Source organism: Aegilops tauschii, chromosome 1 (assembly GCF_002575655.3).
Source record: "Aegilops tauschii subsp. strangulata cultivar AL8/78 chromosome 1, Aet v6.0, whole genome shotgun sequence".
Classification (NCBI taxonomy): domain Eukaryota; kingdom Viridiplantae; phylum Streptophyta; class Magnoliopsida; order Poales; family Poaceae; genus Aegilops; species Aegilops tauschii.
Window position 1 is genome coordinate 75,502,026 of NC_053035.3, and position 24,441 is coordinate 75,526,466.

A 24,441-nucleotide genomic window follows, 5' to 3' on the forward strand; every position below is an offset into this window, starting at 1 on the left:
AGGTAAAAGTATCGATAGTTCTGTGCTAGTGCGTAAATGTGTTCAGATTGAAGAAAAACTGAAATAACTAGGGGTAGTATATCTTTTTTCATCACGGTGCAGCATATCTGATTCGGGCCCGGAGGTTCAGAACCACACGAGACAACGCGAGGCAGAGTAACAACCAGCCTTAAGTTTGCAACTTTTACCAAGTAACAACCAGCCTTAAGTTTGCAACTTTTACCAAGTAACAATCAGTCAATGGATCACACCCCAGATACTCTCATCAGAAATGTCACGTGCCTATGTGGCCGATTCCGCAAAGACAGCGGTCGACCATTTCCTCGATGTATCTAGAGCTATGTGATCTATCACTAAGTATCCGTAATGCCCGTCAACCCCATAGGGGGATTGATTTAGTGCGCAGCATTACCAGCTTATCTCTGTTGCCCTGCTGCGTTCCTCCGGACCCGAAAGGGGTACCGGTGGCGGGAACCGTTTACATTAGAGGGGCCGATCGGTTCTGCCATAGCAGCTCCTTTGACAGTGGCAGGAGATATCTGTCGCTTACTGGAATTGCGGGTACCCCATCGACTGGGGTCTGATGATTCGTGTGTCGGCCCCAACTTCTCCGTGGACGCCAGAATGGTGTCGCTCCGATTGCTTAGCTTAGATATGCCGCTTGTGTCCGATGAGGGCCTTTTGGTTGGAGATCCCGGGGCTTCATCTTCATCCGTGATGCTGTCTTCTATATCTGAAACCAGGGAACAGCAAAGATGGTAAGTTTCCAGGGGCTAACATATCCCTGTGAAGTCTTTCATTGCTTCACAGACAGTACATGAAAAGCTACAAGGGAAAATAATACACTTCACTGAATTGGATTAACTAAATATCCCAGCTGTGCTCAGTCAACAAAGGAACTAGGACTATGATTCCAATTTTGGGGTTAATGTGGCCAATAACATGGCCGTTTAATATTTTGTTAATCGAATTTTAAGACAGCTTGCCCAAGGAAAAGGGGAAAGACCATAGGACGCATTTATCCGTTCCTCCCTCTGTAAACGCTCTTATATTATTTTACGGAGGGAGTACCTTTAACTTTCAAGTTTCAACAGTAATTCTCTTAATTTCTGTAATGCAACTTACCTCAAAAGCTGTCCCTGTGCTCCTTAAGTTCTCATGATTAGGTACTTCCTTGTTGTCTTAACAATCTAATGCTTTAGTGTGGCTTACTGTTTGTTACTTTCCCATTTATGCTCTTGACTCTAGAATTATGTAAAGCATTGAAAATCACCAGGCGCACATGAAACTTAATTTGACCGCAGTTTAAACTGCGGAATATAAGTTAGACCGTACCATATGAATTAGCCTACTATGCATGACAGCCATATATTTCCACAAAAGGTCAGCCGTACCAGATTTAGGATGAACCAGACGAGCAGCTTGCCAGGATTTCCCTTTTGCCTGACCATAAATAGATACACTGTAAGATGTCTACAAAAATAGACAATAAATTCAGTTTAAACTGTGGAATATAAGGTAGACCGTCAAAAAAAGTAGAATCCATTCGATTCCATGAACTAACCCACAAGGCCACAACTGGACAAGGATCACCTCAACGCCCTACTACAAGCATTAATCAACAAAATGTATTCAGAAGCTAGAACCTAAGCATTAGAAACTTACAGCCGAAAGAGGTACAGTCCAACCTTTAATGATGGACCAATCAAGTGCAGGCCTCAGGTCCTTTTTCTTAGCAGGATGTTGCCCGCCTTCACCCATGGGAGGATCCAACAGCATTACCTGTAGAAAAATGTCAAGGACGAACATGTGAGTTATTGTCCCCAGTTAACCAGCATGAAAACATGGAGATTAAATGATACTCCCTACTAAAGTTGTACTAAGTGAGCGGCAATTAATATGGATCGGAGGGAGTAACACAATTTGGCCCACTTCATATTTTAATTATTGACCAGAGAATGGAAGTTCATTTGGTATCATATTATTTTGTGTCATCTTCACCAGCAAGAAAGTTGATTGTGTGTTTATCAGCCCCTAACACTATTGGACCGCCAGATAACAACCACACAAACTTAATTGAAGTATCCACAGGGCAGTAACATGAAACGTAGTGGTCCACGATAACAGCGAACAACAAGAGAGTTAATGACAAGCAGGAGCTAATTTATGACTAAAACAGCAAAATACTAGATGTTTACCTGAACCACATCTCTACTGTTCAACCTAATAATTTCCGCAGTCCAGTAACAATCTGAACACCGCCAGTCAACCTTGTCACCTACTTTCCAGGTATCACAAACACTCGCAACAAGCTCATTCTTTGGAAAGCGCGCAGGAACTTGTCCCCCCCTATACCAATGAGGAAAGGCAGGACGCAACATTATTTCAGTACTCTCACTTGATTTCCCTTCCCCGCATGCTGGGCTGAGTGGGTTCTTTTGAAAGACTCTGATCCATTCATTCTCTGCAAAAGGGCATGGACAGATGATATGAGGTGTACAGAAAACCAACAGTTATAATCTTGGTCAGGTTCGAGTGTTCCAAGATTTTCTGGTGTCTATAAGGGTAAATTAATCACGGCAAGACATAATTGCACTACATGGCTACGACCACCAACTGTCCTGCCCCCACTCCCAGACAAGATAAACATTTGGGCAAGAAAGCACATGCTTTATTGGGTACTAGACAAATGTTAGTGCACTGATTGATCAATTGTCGGGTAAATTGGAATGCAAGGTATAGCCAGATGTTTTCATGTATTACTAGCTCTGCTGATTCGAATACAGGCTTTGCAACTTCCTGTTCAAACATCAAACCAAACTCATCAATTATGATCTGTACAGCACAAACCATTTTGGGGGAGATATAAATAGAGAGATCACGTGGTTTTTCAAGCACTGCATGATCCATCTCATTAAAGGTAAATAGTGTTGGCCAAGCATCATACATGATCCATTAAAAGCTTGAGGCAATATTATAAGATTTGTAAAATACAGATGTTTCTTCATTATATTGTATGATTCCTGCTGAAGGGTACCACCTACAATAATGTTTAATCATCCAAGCAAACATGTGGCATATTTCTGGACTGATAAAAATTTAAACGAAAGATAACTATATCATATATATAGAGAGAAAACGTATATAATTAGCAGGTCTACTTTCAAAAATTGGGCGCATGCCGTAAAATATACCAGCTGCCTCCAGGGCCCCAGTGGTGTACAAGAGGATAATTCCAAATACAAATTATGTCCACAAAACAAAAACAAGGTGCTTGCACCAATATCCTTAAGCTAAAAGTTCAAAAAATGAGTTTTCAAATTGATTATTGCACATGGTCCCTTCACGATCCCTTCAAGCAAAAGGTTATGTGGAAACGAAAAAAACAGAGCTTCTGTAAAAATATGCTTGCCTTCTTCAGTATAGTCAATATACTCCAAGTAATACTCAAGGTGCCCAGATTCTGTGACACGCATATCAATAATCTGAAAAAGAATTAATACAATATGTGTTAGTAAAGCCCTATACCCCACCATGGAATGAATAAGGAGAAAAGTGTTATGTTTGTAATCCAAGAGATCATGGTCAAACGATGAGAGTCTACATTATTTTTATTTAAAAGTAGTACCATACTAGCATGATATATTGGAAAGAAAAAGCTTCATCATCAATGTTTGTAATATGTATTTCAGCACACATCGGTTTCAAGATCTTAAGGGTTTCAGCTCTAGCCTACCCCAACTTGTTTGGGACTAAAGGCTTTGTTGTTGTTGATAGACTTCAGGGCTACAATAGCAAAGCCTAGATGTGTAGCATAGCTTTATAAACAACTCCCTCCGTGCTTGAAAAGGCGTATAAATTTTGTCTGAAGTCAAATGGTGCAAAGTTTAACAGAGTTTGTAGGAAAAACTATATAAATTTAGCCTGTTTGTCTTCAGACTAATTTATACGCCTTCTTTTCAAGCATGGAGGGAGTAATGACAAGAGTTCAACTCTCACCAACTAATCATTGGTGGGTTGTTTGTGTGGATTTCATTATGATATTCTGGTATTTAAATGGGTGACCTTATGGGTTGTGAGCTCTAAGAAGTTCAGTTTGTAACAAAAATGAAGGTTAACACGTTAGGCTAGAGGAGGGCCGAAGATAAGAGTAATGCTACAGGGGCTTGGTCAGGACCTAATATAAGCATAACCGGGGGCTAAAATATGTGCAGGGGGCCAAGTGGCCAGCTCAAGTTTGGAACATGCCACATTGGGTCATGCACACGACCCAATGAAATAAAGAAGTTCAATAGTCAAACAAATCCTAGAAAAAAGAAGCCTAAGAAGGATAAAGAAGTTGAGACCCCTAGAGAGTCAAGGTCAAAGGTCCACCATAGACCTTGATCTAGGTCCATAATCAATGGTATATAATAAAGTTGTTCCCTCCCACTAAGGGAGGTGATGGTCTTCAAGCAACAAGGCTCTAGGCTTATATGAACCCTTGGGTCATTTATGATTTATTACCTAGTCTCTTCTACCTAGTTTGTGCAAGAGTTTCTATAAAGAACATAAAATAGTTGCCCGAAGCATGCGTTAATGATATCCTAAGCCCCAATATTGACCCTCTCAACCAAACGTTGTTTGGATCCAATCTTACGGCAAGTGGATTTGTATAGAAATTCAGGTGTCACTATTTCTGTCCATGTACAACGACCTTTTTTGAGGCTAGAATACACCCTAGTTGCTTCACAAGTTCACTACAAGGACAAACAAACAGAGATACTCTGCTAGTTCACTACAAGGACAAACAAACATACAGAAATTGATGGGTATACCAGAAGTGCAAAGAAAATGTGGGTCACATGTACTCTGCTAGCACTATGGAAATACATTCTCTTTTAAATATTTAGGTTGTACTTATCTATAAATTTTTAGTAAGGAAAATATATAACAGTAAAAATTAGTGGCCAAAATCTGGCAGGCAATTTCACTAGGTAGTACTTGTGCACTTGTTTGGTACTTGTGCACTTGCTTGTTACTAAGAAAGCTCTTGTCAAGACAACAGAGCATAAGGGGTCGTCAACAATTAATGCACCACCGATTTTACGATGTACATGGAGTCAATGGAAGCTTTAAAGACGCAAAAAGAACATGCTGAGAGTAGCTGTTTGCTTCCTAAATCACTAAATTCAAATAAAAAAACATTAAATGTCCTACCTTGGAGCGGAACCATGCACCTGTGTAACCCTTAACAAAAGACTTTGACTCGGCAAGATCTCCAACTTTGAATGGGAGAATTAGATCCATATCCAGCCAATCTAAAGGCAGTACTAACAGAAGAAACAATGGGTGTTAGCACAATGTTGGACTTATAGTACTTCCTCCATTACAATAGTTCACATCACACCATGTGTGCATCTAATAAAGCGCTAGTTCTAGGAAAAACTAATATACCATGCGTAACACTAGTAAATGCCATATATAGAATGGAAACACCAAAACAATCACAAGCATGAGTTTGTAGTATTTGAAGAGAAGTCATCAAAGGCCACACACAATTATAGTGAAACACCCAAGACCATATACAACTATAGTGAAACAAACAACAGAAAAAATGGCGAGGCAATACGATGAAATAACAAAATATATATGAAACATCAATGTACAGAGCATCATCAAAACAAGCACAACCACTAAAGATCACACGCCCTTCTTTTTGTTTTAAATTCTTGTTACTCTTGGCCTATTTATTGTACACTCCAATGTAGAGAGCATCGTCAAAACAAGCGCAACTACTGATGGGCTGACTCCTAGGCTGCTGGTACACTCCAAGGGCATGGCTGTCAAATATTATCATATTTATTTTGATTAAAAGTGGATCATCTGCCTTTTCAGTATTACACACTCATGATGTATCTCACGAGAGTATATCACATGCCATTGTGAAAAGAAGTGACATCGGGGTATTGATAAATAGACTTATACAGTAACAAAAATATAAAAGATGAACCAGAATAACAATGATAAAATCCATAGGAGCAAAGTAATTAGACCAACAATACATTCAATCATCACAACCTCCAAATGTTACAAATATTTTGGCTCTCACAACCATTTCAATCAATTAACTTGAATTCTTGCTTATACAAAATAATAATGCTAATAACCTAGCCTCTTGTCATCTCAAATGGTCTAACTACTTCTACTCCCTACATCCATATATATATATAGGGCCTAATACGGTTTTTGGGATAGCCTTTGACTACTCGTAAGATTTATAATATATGAGATGTATAATGTGAAAATTATGTCATTAGAAACTCCTCCCATGTACGAATTTGACGGTATGCTTTGTGTAACTCGCATGCCATATATTATTGCTCTAACATGTGGTCAAAGTTAACCTCAAAAAACGCATCAGGCCCTATATATATGGATAGATGGGGTAGCTTGGATTGGTTGGTTTACTTGTGTTCTCTCTAATCACAACGTGACTTTGTATAGTATATCACCCCACGTCCAAAAGGTTTAGTTTCATATAAGAACACTTTGCTCACACATATTAGCAATCTATCTTGACAACTTCATCTTAGCTTAGAATGGGTCAAAGTCATTGTATACTTATAAGAACCCCCACCAAGTTGGTTCCACTAATTTCTATGCCACTTTTGGGAGCGTCCTCACTATATAGGCTGAGCTGAACTGTTGTGCAGTTTGATACCATATGCATATTTGTAAAGCATTTCCATCAAGTAAAAGATAGTACCAAACAACAGAAATACCATCACGCAAAACTTAATCGGTCAGGAGTCCCTCTAACTAACCTAGTAAATACTGGAATAAGTTGGTAACTAGGTGAAATGAACTAAGCTACTAACTAGCTGGCTATAACTTATCTATAAGCAAACGACTAACCTGACAAATAGAGGCCAAAAAATTCATAAAAAATACTAGCATGGATCAATGCCAAGGGGTTTAGGCTTACTAGAAGCAAGACCGAGTATATGAGGTGTGACTTTAGGGTTTAGACCGAGAAGTTAGTTTATAGGGACATATAATGCCTAGGAGATACTTGGGATCAATGCTACAAAGCAATGGTGGTATCAATGAGAATGTTAGCCACAAAATCAAAGCGAGATAACAATTAGACATGTGATACCATATAGAGCAACATGTTAGCCTATTAAGAGACAACACACCCAACAATGGGTATCACTAAGATGCGTATGCTAACGTGAATGTATGGGCATGCAATCAAGGACTGAATTAGGAATGAGGGTATATGTGAATGCTAAGGTGGATCTATGGGCTTGCAATCAAAGACTGAATTAGGAATGAGGGAATATGCGATAAGGTAGGGGTGACACTGATTGAAAAGAAGCTTGTCCAACATCGACTAATGTGGTTTGGACATATCCAACGAAGGCCTGCAGAAGCACCAATGAACAGTAGTTATTCTAAAGAGCAGCAAAAATACTAGGGGGTATGAGGTGACCGAAGTTGACAGGGGAGGAGGCGGTACAAAGAGAGGATTCGAATGTAACCTAGGATTTGACTCTTAACAAGATCGCATGGAAATCATGGTGACAACTGTACTATATCAACAATTACGATCGGACATAAGGGCAACTACGAATAATAATGTATTTTTTGCTATTTTTAGTTGAATAAGAAATAATTTTTTTAAAGTCAATGCTAAGATCCATCAAAGGTCTAAACACACATTTGTAAAAGCACAAAGCAATTAAAAAATTCATCAAATGACTATAGACAAAACAAATTGGACAATCTCACAAGGACAAGCACAACTATTTTCATATATCATACTCCCTCCGTTCCTTTATATAAGATGTATTACTTTCGACATGGTGAACAAGGCACATGATTATGGACATGTTAGGACGAAATTACCCTTAGCAAATGTGTGGTTTGTGGCAAGTAAATCAATTAGTCCAAGAAAGTATGAGATACATGCTTTCCTTCTTTTGCTACAAGGAGAGATACAAACAATCGAGAAAGATATTTTCCATTTTATGGAAGGCTAAAAAGGGAATTACGAGAAATTAGAATAAATGCATCTTACATTGTGTAATTTTTGCAAAAAACAAATACACCTTAATATAAAGGAACGAAGGAAGTATAATGTAAGATTTATTAATTTTGAGTGTAACTTTGAACACAAATTAAATAACAAATACTACATCCGGTCCAAAATATAAGATGCACCAATTTTCAAAAATTTGGATTAGCTTGCATCTATATCAATATGAAAAGATTCAAAAAGACAGATCAAACTAATCCCGGCCATCAAACCATGTCAATTTTACTATCTAGATTGCTTAAATGGCACACGCTCAACATGTTTAGCGTCAAATTAATATCATACCAAATATGAATATATGAGCAGTAATCACATAACTAACATGCTTAATATCCAAGCTAATATGAGCGTGCAATGAAAATTCCTTCGTTTCAAAATAAATGTCATGGATTTCGTTCAAATTTGAACTAAGAGCACGACACTCATTTTGGTACGGAAGGAGTACTAAATATCAACATATAAATTTACTAGTTTCAGTAATGAGAGTATGATACCTCGAGTATATCTTATACCAATGCGTTTTCTAATAAACCGGCGCTGTTTTTTCTTTTTTCTTTTTGCCCTAAGTGATAAATCTGAAGACATCACAAAATACACACATGCAATTTTGTCTTAACCAAGCTTAAGCCAAAAAAATATGTTGAAACAAGGTTACGCAATATTAGGTTTATCAAGAATCACGAAGGAATCAAAAATCACTTAATAAAATATATCTATACCAATATAAAAAGACCCAAAGGGGCAAATCCAACTGATCTCGGCCATCAAATTAAGTCAATCCAACGACCTAGACTGACTCAATGACGAGCGTTCAACGTGCAATTAAGATCATACCAAATATTACATTAATCACAGAATTAACACACAAATAATAGCATACCTAATATCCGCGTGCAATTAATATATTGCCTAAATATTAACATGCAACACATACAATTAATATATTGTCAAAATATTGCGCATTTCTAGTAATCTCGAAACATGAGAAACCGATCTAAATCCAAACAACTCATTATAAGAAATAAAAAAAAAGAAGTACAAGAATAATATTAAGAAGAAAGCAAAGATTGTCAAATCTTGTAAAGAAAAACCATGAGCCTAACAAGCCAATCAACACCAATACTTTTTCTTCAGCCATAAAGAAAAAGAAAACCGTTTGAACCCCAGATCTACACGAAATGGGATTGTTGAAACTTTTGGCACGGCCAGTACGGACATGAGGACTAATCAAAGACCAAAGAGCACAAAAAGATGGGGGAAACACGCAAACAGAACGCAAGATGGGGGGCGCTGGGATGGGGGAGGGGGCGCACCTGCCGCGCCACAGAGCCGGCAGGCCTACTACTCCCCGCCGCCACCGCCCGCTCCAGAATCGGGATTAGGGAAGGTAGCGTCGTCGTCCTTCTACGGCGGCGGCAGGGCGCAGCGCTGCGTGCCCGCCGCTATGGGGGCATTTATTGAGGAGTTGTTAGCGCATTATTGGGAAGCAGATAGATACGCCGGATTCTTGCCTTCTTTTAACGCGCATTATGCGACAGCGTTCATGGGAGATGGAAGCATCGCGCTGCTTATGTAACGCCGTCGGTTGGAGTTCAAGGCCGCGCACGGGAGAAAGGGGCCCGTTTTGTTCGGCTCCAAACCGATCCGGCGTGGCCCAGTACGAGATTGTTGCTATGGCTCTCTCAGGGGCATTTCCTAAACGGCGCCCGTAGCGCCCGTTACAGGCTTAACCGTACGGGGCGCACACCCCCTTTCTCCGCGCTGGGCCGGCCCACGTTACTTTCTTTTTCCTGTTGAAAGAAACAAAAACACAGCGAGTACGGTGTATCGAACAAACAATCTCCTGGCTCAACGTTCGTTGACACAACCAACCAGCCAACCGACTTCACATGTGTACTTTTAGCGTTTCTCTTCTTATAATCTTTTTTGTTTTCTGGAATGCTTTTGTTTGGTTTTTTTTCTTCTTTTTTTTGGAATGGTTTTTTTGCTAAACTTTTTTTAAATACATGATTTTCCTTCTCAAATTCGTGAACGTTTTTTGAATCCGATGAACTTTTTAAAAGTTTAATGACAATTTTCAAATTTGATGAACTATTTTTCAAATTTGATGAACTTTTTACAACTTTGATGAACTTTTTTCCAAAATCAGTGAACTTTTTTAAAAAATTGTGAACTTTTTTTTAAAATCGATGAACTTTTTTTTTCAAAATCGATGAACTATTTTCAAATTTGTTAACCTTTTTGAAAATCGATGAACCTTTTACAACTTTGATGAACTTTTTTCAAAACCGATGAACTTTTTCAAATTCAATGAACTTTTTTTCCAAAATCAGTGAACTTTTTTTTAAAATTGTGAACTTTTTTTAAATCGATGAACTTTTTACAAAGTCAGTGAATTTTTTTTCAAAATCTATGAACTATTTTCAAATTTGTGAACCTTTTTGAAAATCAATGAACTCTTTTTCATTTTTTATGAACTTTTTGAATGCATGAACTTTTTTCTATTTCGTGATGTTTTCTGAAATCTGTGGACATTCAATTTTTTTAAAAAAATAATTCAAAAGGAATCACATTTTTCTATATAGCGCGGATAGGGTTCAGTTCTTAAAAGTTTCGCGTTACTATCTTTCACGTGGGCATAGTTGGTCTAGTGGTTAGGCTAGCATGCACTACAGCTTGTTGGCTGGGCTCGAATCCTCCCAAGAGCGAGTTTCGGGTTGAATTTTTTGCGCCGTAAATATATTTTTGACAGTGCGCTGCGTGTTCATGGGCCGGCCCACTTATATGCTGCGGCGCCCGGATCCTCAACCGGCGCATAAAGCGCCCGTTAGGAGCTCCCTCTCTCAGGCCCTAGCGGGCAGCCTAAAAAACAAAAAGCCCCCCAGCGGGCCGAGCCAGCTGGTTTCCTACGCTTTGCTAAAATAGAAAAAGGGAGCCGCGGCATAAAACTACTGATCTCTTGCGTTTTATCAGACTAGTGATGGACCGTAGGATGGGATGCATGATAGCCATCGGATCTGGAACCCCCTCACGTGATGCAGTGGTGTGTTTATTGCTTCATTAAAATGTGCACCCCTTAATTATGTTGCATGCATGATTTTGTACTAATTAGGGCATCTCGAATGGTTGTAAGATGGTTGTTGGTAGACTTTGCCACATAGAATTTTTGATGATGTGTCATACAATAAATGATGAAAGAGAGAAAGGTTGTATGTACATGAACCAACACCCCTTGCACAAGCTCCAATGTACAATGAGAAAACACCTTATTTATTATCCCAAATTCTATTGGGCAAACTAGATACAACCTATTAAAGTTATTGTATGTTAAGATGTTGGTTGATGACATGGCATATTTTACCAACAAGCTAACATACAAACTATTGGAGATGCCCTTACGATCCATTTATTTCCTAACAACTACTCCTATAAATCATGGCATATCAAATTGATTAGGCGCCTTGCTATGTGTTTTCAACTTTCCATGCATGCGATTTGCTTCCATATTTGTCTCGTACACATGATCTTTGTTTTTTCTGCCGGCCTCGGAAATTGCTTGCTTCCATGGAAATAAGAGATTGCTTCCGCGTGGTTAGAATTAGTTTGCCAATGTAGATGCCTTCCATCGGGATAAGAATTTGTTTGCTTCGGCCAGCCGAAATATTTGCTTCCACAACAACTGACGATCGCTTTGATCTAGTTCGATCGTATTTGCGCCCAGTGTACACAAACAAAAACATGAAGGCGTCGCCAGGAGCGACATGAACCCGTGGGTGAAGCATAAGAAAACTACCAAGCACATTATGTTTCCATCGATAAGAGAATTTTCCTCCGAAGTGAATAAATTGTGCTTCAATTTAATAGATTTTTTATCACAAATTTAGTGGGAAACAAGTGCTACAAAACTAGATCATGATATTGTTTCCATCAACAAGATTGTTGCTTCCAACGTGATACAAATTTATTTCCATCAGAAACATAATTATTACCATTTTTAGTGAAAAAATGGAATTAGTTTCATCACGATTATGCATATGTTTCAACCGAGTTGGTAATATGCATTTGAAGAAAAAAAACATTTGCTCCACTATAAGAATAATTTGCTTCCATATAATCATAAAAACTATATGTGGTACAATCCGTAATCACAAATATTATGAAACATGCTTCCAACTTGCTTCCTCTTTGCTTATGTAAACCTTGATGTTGTGGCCATGTCACCTCCAACACATGCTTCCAACTTGCTACCTATTTGCTTGTGTGAAGCTATGTACTTGACGATATGCAGCTATCTGGCTTGCTATTTCCACGTGTTAGGAAGCAAGCGGCACTAGCGTCTCGAGAAAGGTTCTCCTCAATCCTCATGCCAGAGGTAACCACAAGGACTTCATGCCCCAAATTACCGTTGTCGACTTTGGCTGCTTACCGTTGTGACTTGTACGCATGCTGAAGGAAATATGCCCTGGAGGCAATAATAAAGTTGTTATTTATATTTCCTTATATCATGATAAATATTTATTATTCACGCTAGAATTGTAATAACCGGAAACTTAGTACATGTGTGAATACATAGACAAACAGAGTGTCACTAGTATGTCTCTACTTAACTAGCTCGTTAATCAAAGATGGTTAAGTTTCCTAACCATAGACATGAGTTGTCATTTGATCAACGGGATCACATCATTAGAGAATGATGTGATTGACTTGACTCATTCCATTAGCTTAGCACTTGATCGTTTAGTTTGTTGCTATTGCTTCCTTCATAGCATATACATGTTCCTATGACTATGAGATTATGCAACTCCCGAATACCGGAGGAACACTTTGTGTGCTATCAGACGTCACAACGTAACTGGGTGATTATAAAGATGCTCTATAGGTGTCTCCGATGGTGTTTGTTGAGTTGGCATAGATCGAGATTAGGATTTGTCACTCCGATTGTCGGAGAGGTATCTCTGGGCCCTCTTGGTAATGCACATCAGTATAAGCCTTGCAAGCAATGTGACTAATGAGTTAGTTACGGGATGATGTATTACAGAACGAGTAAAGAGACTTGTCGGTAACGAGATTGAACTAGGTATTGAGATACCGACGATCGAATCTCGGGCAAGTAACATACCGATGACAAAGGGAACAACGTATGTTGTTATGCGGTTTGACCGATAAAAATCTTCGTAGAATATGTGGGAGCCAATATGAACATCCAGGTTTCGCTATTGGTTATTGACCGGAGACGTTTCTCGGTCATGTCTACATAGTTCTCGAACCCGTAGGGTCCGCACGCTTAACGTTCGGTGATGATCGGCATTATGAGTTTATGTGTTTTGATGTACCGAATGTAGTTCGGAGTCCCAGATATGATCATGTACATGACGAGGAGTCTCGAAATGGTAGAGACATAAAGATCGATATATTGGACGACTATATTCGGACACCGGAAGTGTTCCGGGTGGTTTCGGGTAAAACCGGAGTGCCGGAGGGGTTACCGGAACCCCCGAGGGAATTAATGGGCCACCATGGGCCTTAGTGGAGAGAGAGGAGGGAGGCCAGGGTAGGCCCCCCCTTGGAGTCCGAATAGGACAAGGGAAGGGGGCGGCGCCCCCTTTTCCTTCTCCCTCTCTCCCTCTCCTTCCTTCCCCCTCTTTCCCCCTTGTTGGAAACCTACTAGGAATAGGATTCCTAGTAGGAATCCTACTTGGGGGCGCGCCCCAGGGGCCGGCCGGCCTTCCCCCTTGCTCCTTTATATACGGGGGCAGGTGGGCACCCTAGAACACACAAGTTGATTGCTTTTAGCCGTGTGCGGTGCCCCCCTCCACCCATAATCCACCTCGGTCATATTGTTGCAATGCTTAGGCGAAGCCCTGCGCTGATAACCACAAGTATAGGGGGTCGCAACAGTTTTCGAGGGTAGAGTATTCAACCCAAATTTATTGATTCGACACAAGGGGAGCCAAAAAATATTCTCAAGTATTAGTAGTTGAGTTGTCAATTCAACCACACCTGGAAAATTTAATATCTGCATCAAAGTATTTAGTAGCAAAGTAGTATGGAAGTAGCGGTAACGGTGGCAAAAGTAACAGTAGCAGTTTTGTAGTAATCGTAACAGTGACAACGGAAAAGTAACTAAGCAAAGATCAATATGTGAAAAGCTCGTAGGCATTGGATCAGTGATGGATAATTATGTCGGATGCGATTCCTCATGCAACAGTTATAACATAGGGTGACACAGAACTAGCTCCAATTCATCAATGTAATGTAGGCATGTATTCCGAATATAGTCATACGTGCTTATGGAAAAAAAACTTGCATGACATCTTTTGTCCTACCCTCCCGTGGCAGCGGGGTCCTATTGGAAACTAAGGGATATTAAGGCCTCCTTTTAATAGAGTACCGGACCAAAGCTTTAACACTTAGTGAATACATGAACTCCTCAAACTAAGGTCATCACCGGGAGTGGTCCCGATTATTGTCACTTCGGGGTTACCGGATCATAACACATAGTAGGTGACTATTGACTTGCAAGATAGGATCAAGAACTCACATATATTCATGAAAATATAATAGGTTCAGATCTGAATTCATGGCACTCGGGCCCTAGTGACAAGCATTAAGCATAGCAAAGTCATAGCAACATCAATCTCAGAACATAGTGGATACTAGGGATCAAACCCTAACAAAACTAACTCGATTACATGATAAATCCCATCCAACCCATCACCGTCCAGCAAGCCTACGATGGAATTACTCACGCACGATGGTGAGCATCATGAAATTGGTGATGGAGGAAGGTTGATGATGACGACGGCGACGGATTCCCCTCTCTAGAGCCCCGAACGGACTCCAGATCAGCCCTCCCGAGAGAGATTAGGGCTTGGCGGCGGCTCCGTATCGTAAAACGCGATGAATCCTTCTCTCTGATTTTTTCTCCCCGAACTTGAATATATAGAGTTGGAGTTGAGGTTGGTAGAGCCTCAGGGGGCCCACGAGACAGGGGGCGCGCCCCAGGGGGGTGGGCGAGCCCTCCAACCTCGTGGATAGGGTGTGGACCCCCTGGTGTTGATTCTTTCGCTGGTATTTTTTATATATTCCAAAAATATTCTCCGTGAAGTTTCAGGTCATTCCGAGAACTTTTATTTCTGCACAAAAATAACACCATGGCAATTCTGCTGAAAACAGCGTCAGTCCGGGTTAGTTCCATTCAAATCATGCAAGTTAGAGTCCAAAACAAGGGCAAAAGCGTTTGGAAAAGTAGATACGATGGAGACGTATCAACTCCCCCAAGCTTAAACCTTTGCTTGTCCTCAAGCAAGTCAGTTGACAAACTGAAAGTGATAAAGAAAAACTTTTACAAACTCGGTTTGCTCTTGTTGTTTTAAATATGTAAAGCCAGCATTCAAGTTTTCATCAAAGGTTATGAACTAACCATATTCACAATAACACTTAGGTCTCATGTTTACCCATATCAATGGCATAATCAACTAGCGAGCAATAATAATAAATCTCGGATAACAACACTTTCTCAAAACAATCATAATATGATATAACAAGATGGTATCTCGCTAGCCCTTTCTAAGACCGCAAAACATAAATGCAGAGCACCTCTGAAGATCAAGGACTGACTAGACATTGTAATTCATGGTAAAGGAGATCCAGTCACAGTCATACTCAATGTAAACTAATAGTAATGGATGCAAATGACAGCGGTGCTCTCCAACTGGTGCTTTTTAATAAGAGGATGATGACTCAACATAAAATTAAATAGATAGGCCCTTCGCAGAGGGAAGCAGGGATTTGTAGAGGTGCTAGAGCTCGATTTTTGAAATAGAGATAAATAATATTTTGAGCGGCATACTTTCATTGTCAACATAACAACCGAGAGATCTCGATATCTTCCATGCTACATACATTATAGGCGGTTCCCAAACAGAATGGTAAAGTTTATACTCCCCCACCACCAACAAGCATCAATCCATGGCTTGCCCGAAACAACGGGTGCCTCCAACTAACAACAGTCCTGGGGGAGTTTTTTTGCAATTTTTTTGATTTGAGCATGGGACTGGGCATCCCAGTTACCGACCATTTTCTCGTGAGTGAGGAGCGGAGTCCACTCCTCGTGAGAATAACCCACCTAGCATGGAAGATACAGACAACCCTAGTTGATACATGAGCTATTCAAGCATACAAAACAGAATTTCATTTGAAGGTTTAGAGTTTGGCACATACAAATTTACTTGGAACGGCAGGTAGATACCGCGTATAGGAAGGTATGGTGGACTCATATGGAATAACTTTGGGGTTTATGGAAGTGGATGCACAAGCAATATTCCCGCTTAGTACAAGTGAAGGCTAGAAAGAGACTGGAAAGCGACCAACTAGAGAGCGACAACAATCACGAACATGCATTAAAATTAATCAACACTGAGTGCGAGCATGAGTAGGATATAATTCACCATGAACATAAAAATTGTGGATGCTATGTTGATTTTGTTTCAACTACATGCGTGAACATGTGCCAAGTCAAGCCACTCGAACCGTTCAAAGGAGGATACCACCTTATCATACCACATCACAACCATTTTAATAGCATGTTGGCACGCAAGGTAAACCATTATAAACTCGTAGCTAATTAAGCATGGCATGAGCAACTATAATCTCTAATTGTCATTGCAAACATGTTTCATTCATAATAGGCTGAATCAAGAATGATGAACTAATCATATTTACAAAAAGAAGATAGGTCGAGTTCATACCAGCTTCTCTCATCTCAATCAGTCCATCATATATTGTCATTATTGCCCTTCACTTGCACGACCGAACGGTGTGGATAATAATAATAGTGCACGTGCATTGGACTAAGCTGGAATCTGCAGGCATTTAATACAAGGGAGAAGACAAGGTAATATGGGCTCTTGGTTAAATCAACAATAACACATATTAGAGCCACTTCAACATTTTCATCATGGTCTTCTCCTCTCGACCCCAAAGAAAAGAAAGGAAGTAAAACTATTTACACGGGAAGGCTCCCAACAAGCAAAAGAAGAACGAGAAATCTTTTTGGGTTTTCTTTTAATTACTACTACAGGCATGGAAAGTAAACTGGCTAAAAGCTACAACTTTTTTTTGTTTTTCTTAAGGTTTCTCAAACACACAAGAAGAAGGCTTAGAAAAGAAAATAAACTAGCATGGATAGTACAATGAAAAAGTATGAGCACCGTCAACTAGCATGAGTGTGTGAACATGAATGTAATGTCGGTGAGAAATACGTACTCCCCCAAGCTTAGGCTTTTGGCCTAAGTTGGTCTATGGCCACGGCTGGCCTGGCGGATATCCAAAGCTATAACTGGGGTCGTACTGAGATGCAGCAGCTACTGCCTCACGAGCTGCAGCTTGGAGGCGAGCTGCCTCCGTTCTCCTCTCGTACTCGTTCGCCTCCTCCCTGGTTATAACATATCTCCTTTTTGTATGAAAATCAAAGAAAGTAGGAGCAGGGAGAGCAATATGGACAGCGCGGCGTCTGTCGAAGATTAGTCGGTACTGGAGGGGCATCCTCTCAATAAACTGATGGCGACCCATAACATTAAAATCTAGATAAGCGGGAGGTAACTCCATATCATTTTCATGTATGGGTACATCAAGATAATTAGCTAAATGAGTTGCATAAATTTCATCAAACAAATCTCCACTTATACTGTTATGATGCAACCTTCGTGCAACAATAGCCCCCAAGTTATATTGTTTATCTCCTAATACCGCACTCTTGAGGACACTAAGATCTAAAACGCACATGTGACATGCCTCATCTTTACCGTTAATGCATCTACCTATAAAGAGAGCCAAATAATGTATGGCAGAAAAATGAATGCTCCCTATGGTAGCTTGTGTGATTTCTCTAGATTCCCCGACAGTTATACTAGCAAGAAAGTCTTTATATTCAGATTTGCGAGGTTCACTAACATTACCCCACTGCAGGAGCTTACAAGCAGTATTAAAGTCTTCTAGGTCCATGGTATAAGATTTATCATAAAGATCAAATAGAACATTGTGAGACTTGCGTGATGATGTAAATTTAAACCTTCTCACAAAGGAATCAGTTAGGTAATAGTATTGGGGGAACTTATCTGACACGAAGCCCTCAAGTTCAGCATTACGCACATACGTGTCAAATTCCTCCTTAATGCCTGCTTGGACCATAAAATCTTCTGACGACCATTCACAAGGCCGTACTTGAGCTTCTCTTGGTAGTTCATTGTCCGGCTCACGTATCGCAAGCCTGGGTCCTTGCTTCTTTGAGGAACCACCTTGGTACATTTTCCTAAACATATTCCTTCCACTGAAAAATTTCTGAAATTTTTAGTGACTCAAAATAAAAGTGAACCAAACTCAACAAGATTGATAGCAACTACTCCCACAAGTGCCTAGAGACTATATCATGCATTGAAACTACTTGGGACCATATAAATTTGACATGCAAGCTCAAGAACAGGGTCACCTAAGCAGCAAAAATTTGCAATAAATAAAGCACTAGAACAAAAACTAATAGGACCATTGGAGGAGTCACATACCGAAGAACAATTCCCCAAAGCAGTTTTGTGAATGAAGCTTTGAGAAAGGAGATCAAAAATGGCAGCAAGATGAGCTAGAACATGAGTTTGAGTTGTGGGGGGGGGGGGGGTTTCTGGAGGAAGACGAAGTGTGTGGGTGCAGGAATAAGTGGAGGGGGGCCACGTGGGGCCCACGAGGCAGGGGGCGCGCCCTGCACCCTCGTGGCCAGGTGGTTGCCCCCTCTGGTGTGTTCTTAGTGCCAGATATTCTACAAAAAATCATATTTCAATTTCAGTACATTTGGAGAACTTTTATTTTCGGGGTATATTTTTATTGCAAGGATAATTCAGAAAACAGACCCAAAAAATACTATTTTTGCTTTATTTAATCTAAATAACAGAAAGTAACAGGAGGGTACAGAGAGTTGTGCTTTCTAACTTCATCCATCTCATGCTCATCAAAAGGAATCCACTAAAAAGGTTGATCAAGTCTTGTTAACAAACTCTTTCCGAATAACATGAAACCGGAGAATTTTCGAATAACACTAGGTTACCTCAACGGGGATATGCACGTCCCCAATAATAAGAATATCATATTTCTTCTTGATAGTAGGAAGAGGAAATTCAAAACTTCCAATAGTAATAGTTGGAATTTTTCCAATAGAGTTGATATTGTGGACTTGAGGTTGTTTCCTCGGAAAGTGTACCGTATGCTCATTACCATTAACATGAAAAGTGATATTGCCTTTGTTGCAATCAATAACAGCCCCTGCAGTATTCAAAAAGGGTCTACCAAGGATAATCGACATACTATCGTCCTCGGTAATATCAAGAATAACAAAGTCCGTTAAAATAGTAACGTTTGCAACCACAACAGGCACATCCTCACAAATACCGACTGGTATAGCAGTTGATTTATCGGCCATTTTGAAAGTGCAATCTTGCTCTTAAAGATTATTTTTGATATTGATGACAAATTTACATATAGGGGACTAACCGTGTTTGCTAAGTATATACACAGGTCGTTAGTTCTCTGGTTTTTCTAATGTGCATCATGATCACATCATATGAGATATTACTCAAGCAAATTATCAATGAGGAAAGGAGCAAACAAAGATGAAGCATCGTGCTCTTTTATATTTCTTGAGTAATAGAAATCCCGCACTATTAAGAGGGGATCCGAGGTATAGGTTCAAGGCTTGCTCATACTTTGTCTCACAAGAACTTTTTCACAAAGGACCAAAATCCCTAGCAAAACCCCTTAGCCAAAACCTACTACTCCTGTTTCTCTACACAAACTCCTTGCCGGATCATCCGGACGGAGCCCCAGATCATCCGGGCTAAGCCCGGATCGTCCGGACCTTGCTTCGGATCATCCGGGTAATGTGCGCCCTCCATCACAGAACCATGATGGTTGAAGCCGGATCATCCGGACGTTGCCCCGGATCATCCGGGCTGTGCCCGGATCGTCCGGATCCTGTCCCGGATCATCCGGGTAATCTTGCCCCTATTTTCACAGAACCTTGGTGGATGTAGCCGGATCATCCGGCCAGTCATCTGGATCATCCGGGCTCCTCGCAGCTCTTCTACTTCCACTTGCATCCGGGCCTTCAGCCAGATCATCCGGGCCTTCAGCCAGATCATCCGGATGGTCTTCCGGATCATCCGGGCAGGTCAATCTCTGTCTAAACGGCTCTAATTTGCTTGTGGTATAAATAGTCCCTTACTTCTTCGAGATAAGGTTGAACACTTCACTCAAACACACCTCAAGAACACCAGTGCTCCCTCTCCCTTGCTCACACATAAATCCTAGATCTCGGTTTGATTCTTGTGAGTTTCGAAGAGTTGTTCCAATCAAAAGAAAGATCTTCTCCCTCTCCTTCTTGTGACCGAAGCAAATCGTGAGTTGAGCAAGTCTTGAGCTTTTCCCCTTGGATCTTGTTACTCTTGGAGGTTGGAGACTCCTAGGCGGTAGGAGTCTTTCGGAGAGGAATCGGCCTTTGTGATTACCCCCGGAAAAGTTTGTGAGGGTTTGGAGACCACCCCAAGGTCTACCACTAGTGGTTGAGAAATGCCTCCGTGGTGTTGTCTCAAAGGGAGAATAGGGTGAGCCTTCGTGGTAACATCCACCTCTCTAACGGTGACGTAGCTTCCCTCCAAGGAAGTGAACATCGGCATACATCCTTGTCTCCCGGAGTTGCGGTTATTCCTAACCCTAACTCTCTACCTGTGGTTACTTGTCTCTTAGCACTTACTTATACCATATTGTGCTTGCTTACTTACATACTTGTGTTACTTGCATAGCACTTAGTACTACACTTGCAATTGTTAGGCCCACTTTCATATTCCGCATTATAGCCTAAAATTGCTAAGTCATAATTAAAATTTGTAATTGTACCTATTCACCCCCCTCTAGGTCCATCTCGATCCTTTCAATTGGTATCAGATCCTCGTGCTCTATTCTTGTGGCTTAACCGCCCTAGAGCGAGAGGAACCCCGATGGGACTCCCCTTGTTGTTGATCCGAAGGATAAAGGCGAGGCTTCTTCTGAAGTCAAGACCTTTACTTCTGAGGATCTGGAACGGCCCTTGCTAAGCAAAAGGAGGAGCATGATGCTTCTCTTGAGGCCTTGGTCCAAATGAGGATAGCCACGTTGTCCACGGTGCTTGCACCACTTTCAGGTGGTGCGGCTTCGAGGCCAACTGTGCCTACTCCGTCACTTGGTCAACAACCTCCTAGCAATGAACACTCCAGTGTTCCTTGGCTTTATGCAAGACCCCAACTTGAGAAACCGAAATATAACCCTCAAGGCAAACCTCCTTTACTTGATGCCACTTCCGATTTTACCTTGTGGAGAGTTGCTATGCAGGCTCATCTTCGATATGGAAATGATGAGATGCTGGAGATCTTGGAGTATGGTTACCATGTGGTTGATCCAAAGAATCCTGCACCAAGAGAAATTTATGACAAGAATCTCAATGACACTGCAACCATGTGTATAAGGAGAGGTATGGTTGAAAAGCAAAGGAGACCTTTCATACATGCCAAGGAACTATGGGAAAGTATTATAAGATCCAAGACCGGAACCTCCACCCTCCGAAGTGCTCAATATGAAACTGCCAAGGGGCAATTGCAAAACTTTTGTATGGAGAAAGGTGAAACTCCCAATCAACTCCTTGAGCGTCTCATGACTCTCACCGCTGACATTGAGTCGTGTGAGTGTGACAAGACACAAGATGGATTCAACATGACTAAGCAGTTCCTTGTGGACAAGTTGCTTCATGCTCTTGCCCCATATCACCATCAAATGGTGTGGGACATAAGACAACACCATGCCTTCAAGGAAATGACTACAGATGACATCATATCCACTTTCCAATTATTTGAAGAGTCGAAGGCAAATGCTACAAAACATCTTGCCATGCATGGTACTCCAACATCAAAGATCAATCTTGCATTGAAGGCCAAGCATGTATGTGAAGATGAGCAAAGTGAAGAAGAAGAAGAAGATGATGATGATGAAGATGGTGATGAGGTTGAATCCGATGAGGGCCCTTCATATGAAGACATGGCCCTCTTTGTCAAGAAGTTTAGCGCGGGAAAATTCAAGGGAAGATTTCAAAAGAAGAAAGTAAGAAAATGCTACAACTGTGAAGAAACCAACCACTTCTCAAACGAGTGCCCTTATGAGAAGAGAGAGGATAAACCAAGATTTCCTAAGACCTTTCCCAAGAAGAAGTTGCCAAATCCTTTGAACTCCAAGCTCAAGAAGAGAGATGGGAAAGCAATGGTTGCTCAAGAAGAATCCGATCCGGATGATGTTAGTGGTGTTGCCGGAGTTGCTCAAGATTCTCAAAACACATTGAGGCTAGTCAACAAGAGTGGTGATGTTGTCACCTACAACTACATGAAGGACTACAAGGGCAACGCTCACAAGTGCCTCATGGCGAAGGCCGTGGTGGAAGATGGAGAGGACCAACACTCTCCTGACAAGGTCAAGGTAACCCCACGATCAAACCCTCCTCTTTTCACTCCTCCTACTCCTAGTGATGAGTATCTTGATGCGGAGGATATTTATGAGGATGATGATATAAATGATCCTATGCTTGCTAAACTAAATAAGTTCATGTGCTCCCTTAAAGGAAAGAAGCTCACTATGTTTCGTATGCTTATGGATATGGTGAGTAAGCACACCATTTCCATTAAGGAACTCGAAACCCTCGTCACCGAGGAAAAGGAAAAATATGAAATCCTTGAGCGGAAAGTCCAATATGAGGAAGCACGAAATGATGAACTATGCTTAAAAATTGATGCAAACATTGATGTTCATACTAAAGATCTTGCCTCCTTGAAAAAGGTTATTGACTCTTGCAAAGAGTTGATGAATGATAAAAGTAAGCTTGAGAAGTCTAATGCTTCTCTCTCTAAGGATTGTGAGCTCCTATCCTTGTCCCTCAAGACTAAGGAAGAAGAGCTCACCCTTCTTACAAAGAGTTTTGAGACACTCAAGCTTACTTATCTTGAAACTCTAGCCAAGGCTTACTCTTCTCCTATTATCAATGTTGATGCTTGTTCTACTAACTCTAGTAGTGATCTAGCATCTATTCTTGAGGAGAATCATTTTCTCAAGAGTCAAATCGAAAAAGGGCTCATGACATGTGCCCAAGGGCAAAAGAACCTTAATGAGGTGTTGAGCCAATACAATGAAGTGTTTGCCAAAGAGGGACTCGGGTTTGACCCAAGCACAAGCAAGAAGAAGATGTCCTCTCAAAAGTGCACCACCCTGCTAAAAGAAACTTTTGTACGAGAAGGACACAAGGAGAAAGGTAAGGTTGTTAGTGGGAAGGCCACAAGGGGCATGCCCACTCTCAACAAGCCAAAAGAGTTCATGCCTCCATCCTATGTACTTCGTAAGACTAAGGATGGAGAAGTTTATGCAAAGTTTGTTGGTCCTCGAAATGCATTTCGGTTTTATGTTGTTTGGGTTCCTAAGACCCTTGTGACTAACTTGAGAGGTCCCATTGCAAAATGGGTGCCTCTAACCAAGTAATAATTGTGTGTAGGTTGCCTTCTCCGGTGGAGTAAAATGGGTGATTGATAGTGGATGTACAAATCATATGACGGAGATAGCAAATTGCTCTACGGTTTCATGGAAGCTATTCAACCATTTATGAGCATTATGTTTGGTGGAGGATCAAAAGGACAGGTACTCGGGTTGGGTAAGGTGGCTATCACAAATGACATGTCTCTTGCCAATGTCATGTTTGTCCAATCCCTTAAATATCATTTGCTTTCTGTTCGCCAATTGGCTTCTGTTGGTTATGATACACTATTTGGACTAACGGATGTGAAAGTCTTTAAGAGAGATACTCTCGAAGTGGCCTTTGTTGGAGAGTTGGATGGCAACATTTACACGGTTGATTTCTCGAAAGAGAGCACATTCCATGCAACTTGTCTAATGGCCAAGGCCGACAAGGGGTGGCTATGGCATCGCCGGCTAGCCCATGTCGGCATGAGAAATCTTCAAGATCTCTTAAAGGGTAATCACATACTTGGACTAACAAATGTCTCTTTTGAGAAAGATCATGTGTGTAGTGCATGCATAGCCGGGAAGCAACATCAAACAAAGCACCCACCCAAGAATATTGTGTCTACTTCAAGACCCTTGGAGCTCCTTCATGTGGATCTCTTTGGGCCTCTGTCATGGGATAGCCTTGGTGAAAAAAGTATGGGCTTGTCATTGTTGATGATTACTCAAGATATACATGGGTCTTCTTCCTCAAGTCCAAGGACAAGACAAAGATCACCTTCATTGAT

At 40.9% G+C, this 24,441-nt stretch overlaps 1 protein-coding gene across 4 annotated transcripts; it reads right to left on the minus strand.

The window, feature by feature from the left end:
• Positions 1–182: 182 nt before the first annotated feature.
• Positions 183–9,667, minus strand: LOC109774413 (uncharacterized). Of its 4 annotated transcripts, none has more exons than XM_073508610.1 (7): positions 9,397–9,667; positions 5,200–5,300; positions 3,413–3,485; positions 2,199–2,464; positions 1,689–1,782; positions 1,395–1,443; positions 183–733 (listed from the first exon to the last, which is right to left on the minus strand). In XM_073508610.1, the coding sequence occupies exons 2-6, from the start codon at positions 5,287–5,289 to the stop codon at positions 1,400–1,402; spliced, it is 567 nt and encodes a 188-aa protein (XP_073364711.1). In that variant the 5' UTR covers positions 5,290–5,300; positions 9,397–9,667; the 3' UTR covers positions 183–733; positions 1,395–1,399. The 4 variants fall into 4 exon arrangements, with proteins under 4 accessions (XP_073364711.1, XP_020188720.1, XP_020188721.1 ...); XM_020333131.4 differs by having other exon boundaries at positions 1,666–1,782; XM_020333132.4 differs by having other exon boundaries at positions 5,200–5,312; positions 9,397–9,628.
• Between the last annotated feature and the right edge of the window lie 14,774 nt (positions 9,668–24,441).

What these genes read in the sequence shown, in the direction of transcription:
- LOC109774413 (XM_020333131.4), bottom strand. Translation starts at nt 5,289, where the DNA reads ATGGATCTAATTCTCCCATTCAAAGTTGGAGATCTTGCCGAGTCAAAG. An exon ending in TATTGACTATACTGAAGAAG is followed by an intron (nt 2,465 to 3,412) that starts GCAAGCATATTT and finishes GCCCTTTTGCAG; the next exon opens with AGAATGAATGGATCAGAGTC. An exon ending in TCTGGTTCATCCTAAATCTG is followed by an intron (nt 734 to 1,394) that starts GTACGGCTGACC and finishes CCCTGGTTTCAG; the next exon opens with ATATAGAAGACAGCATCACG.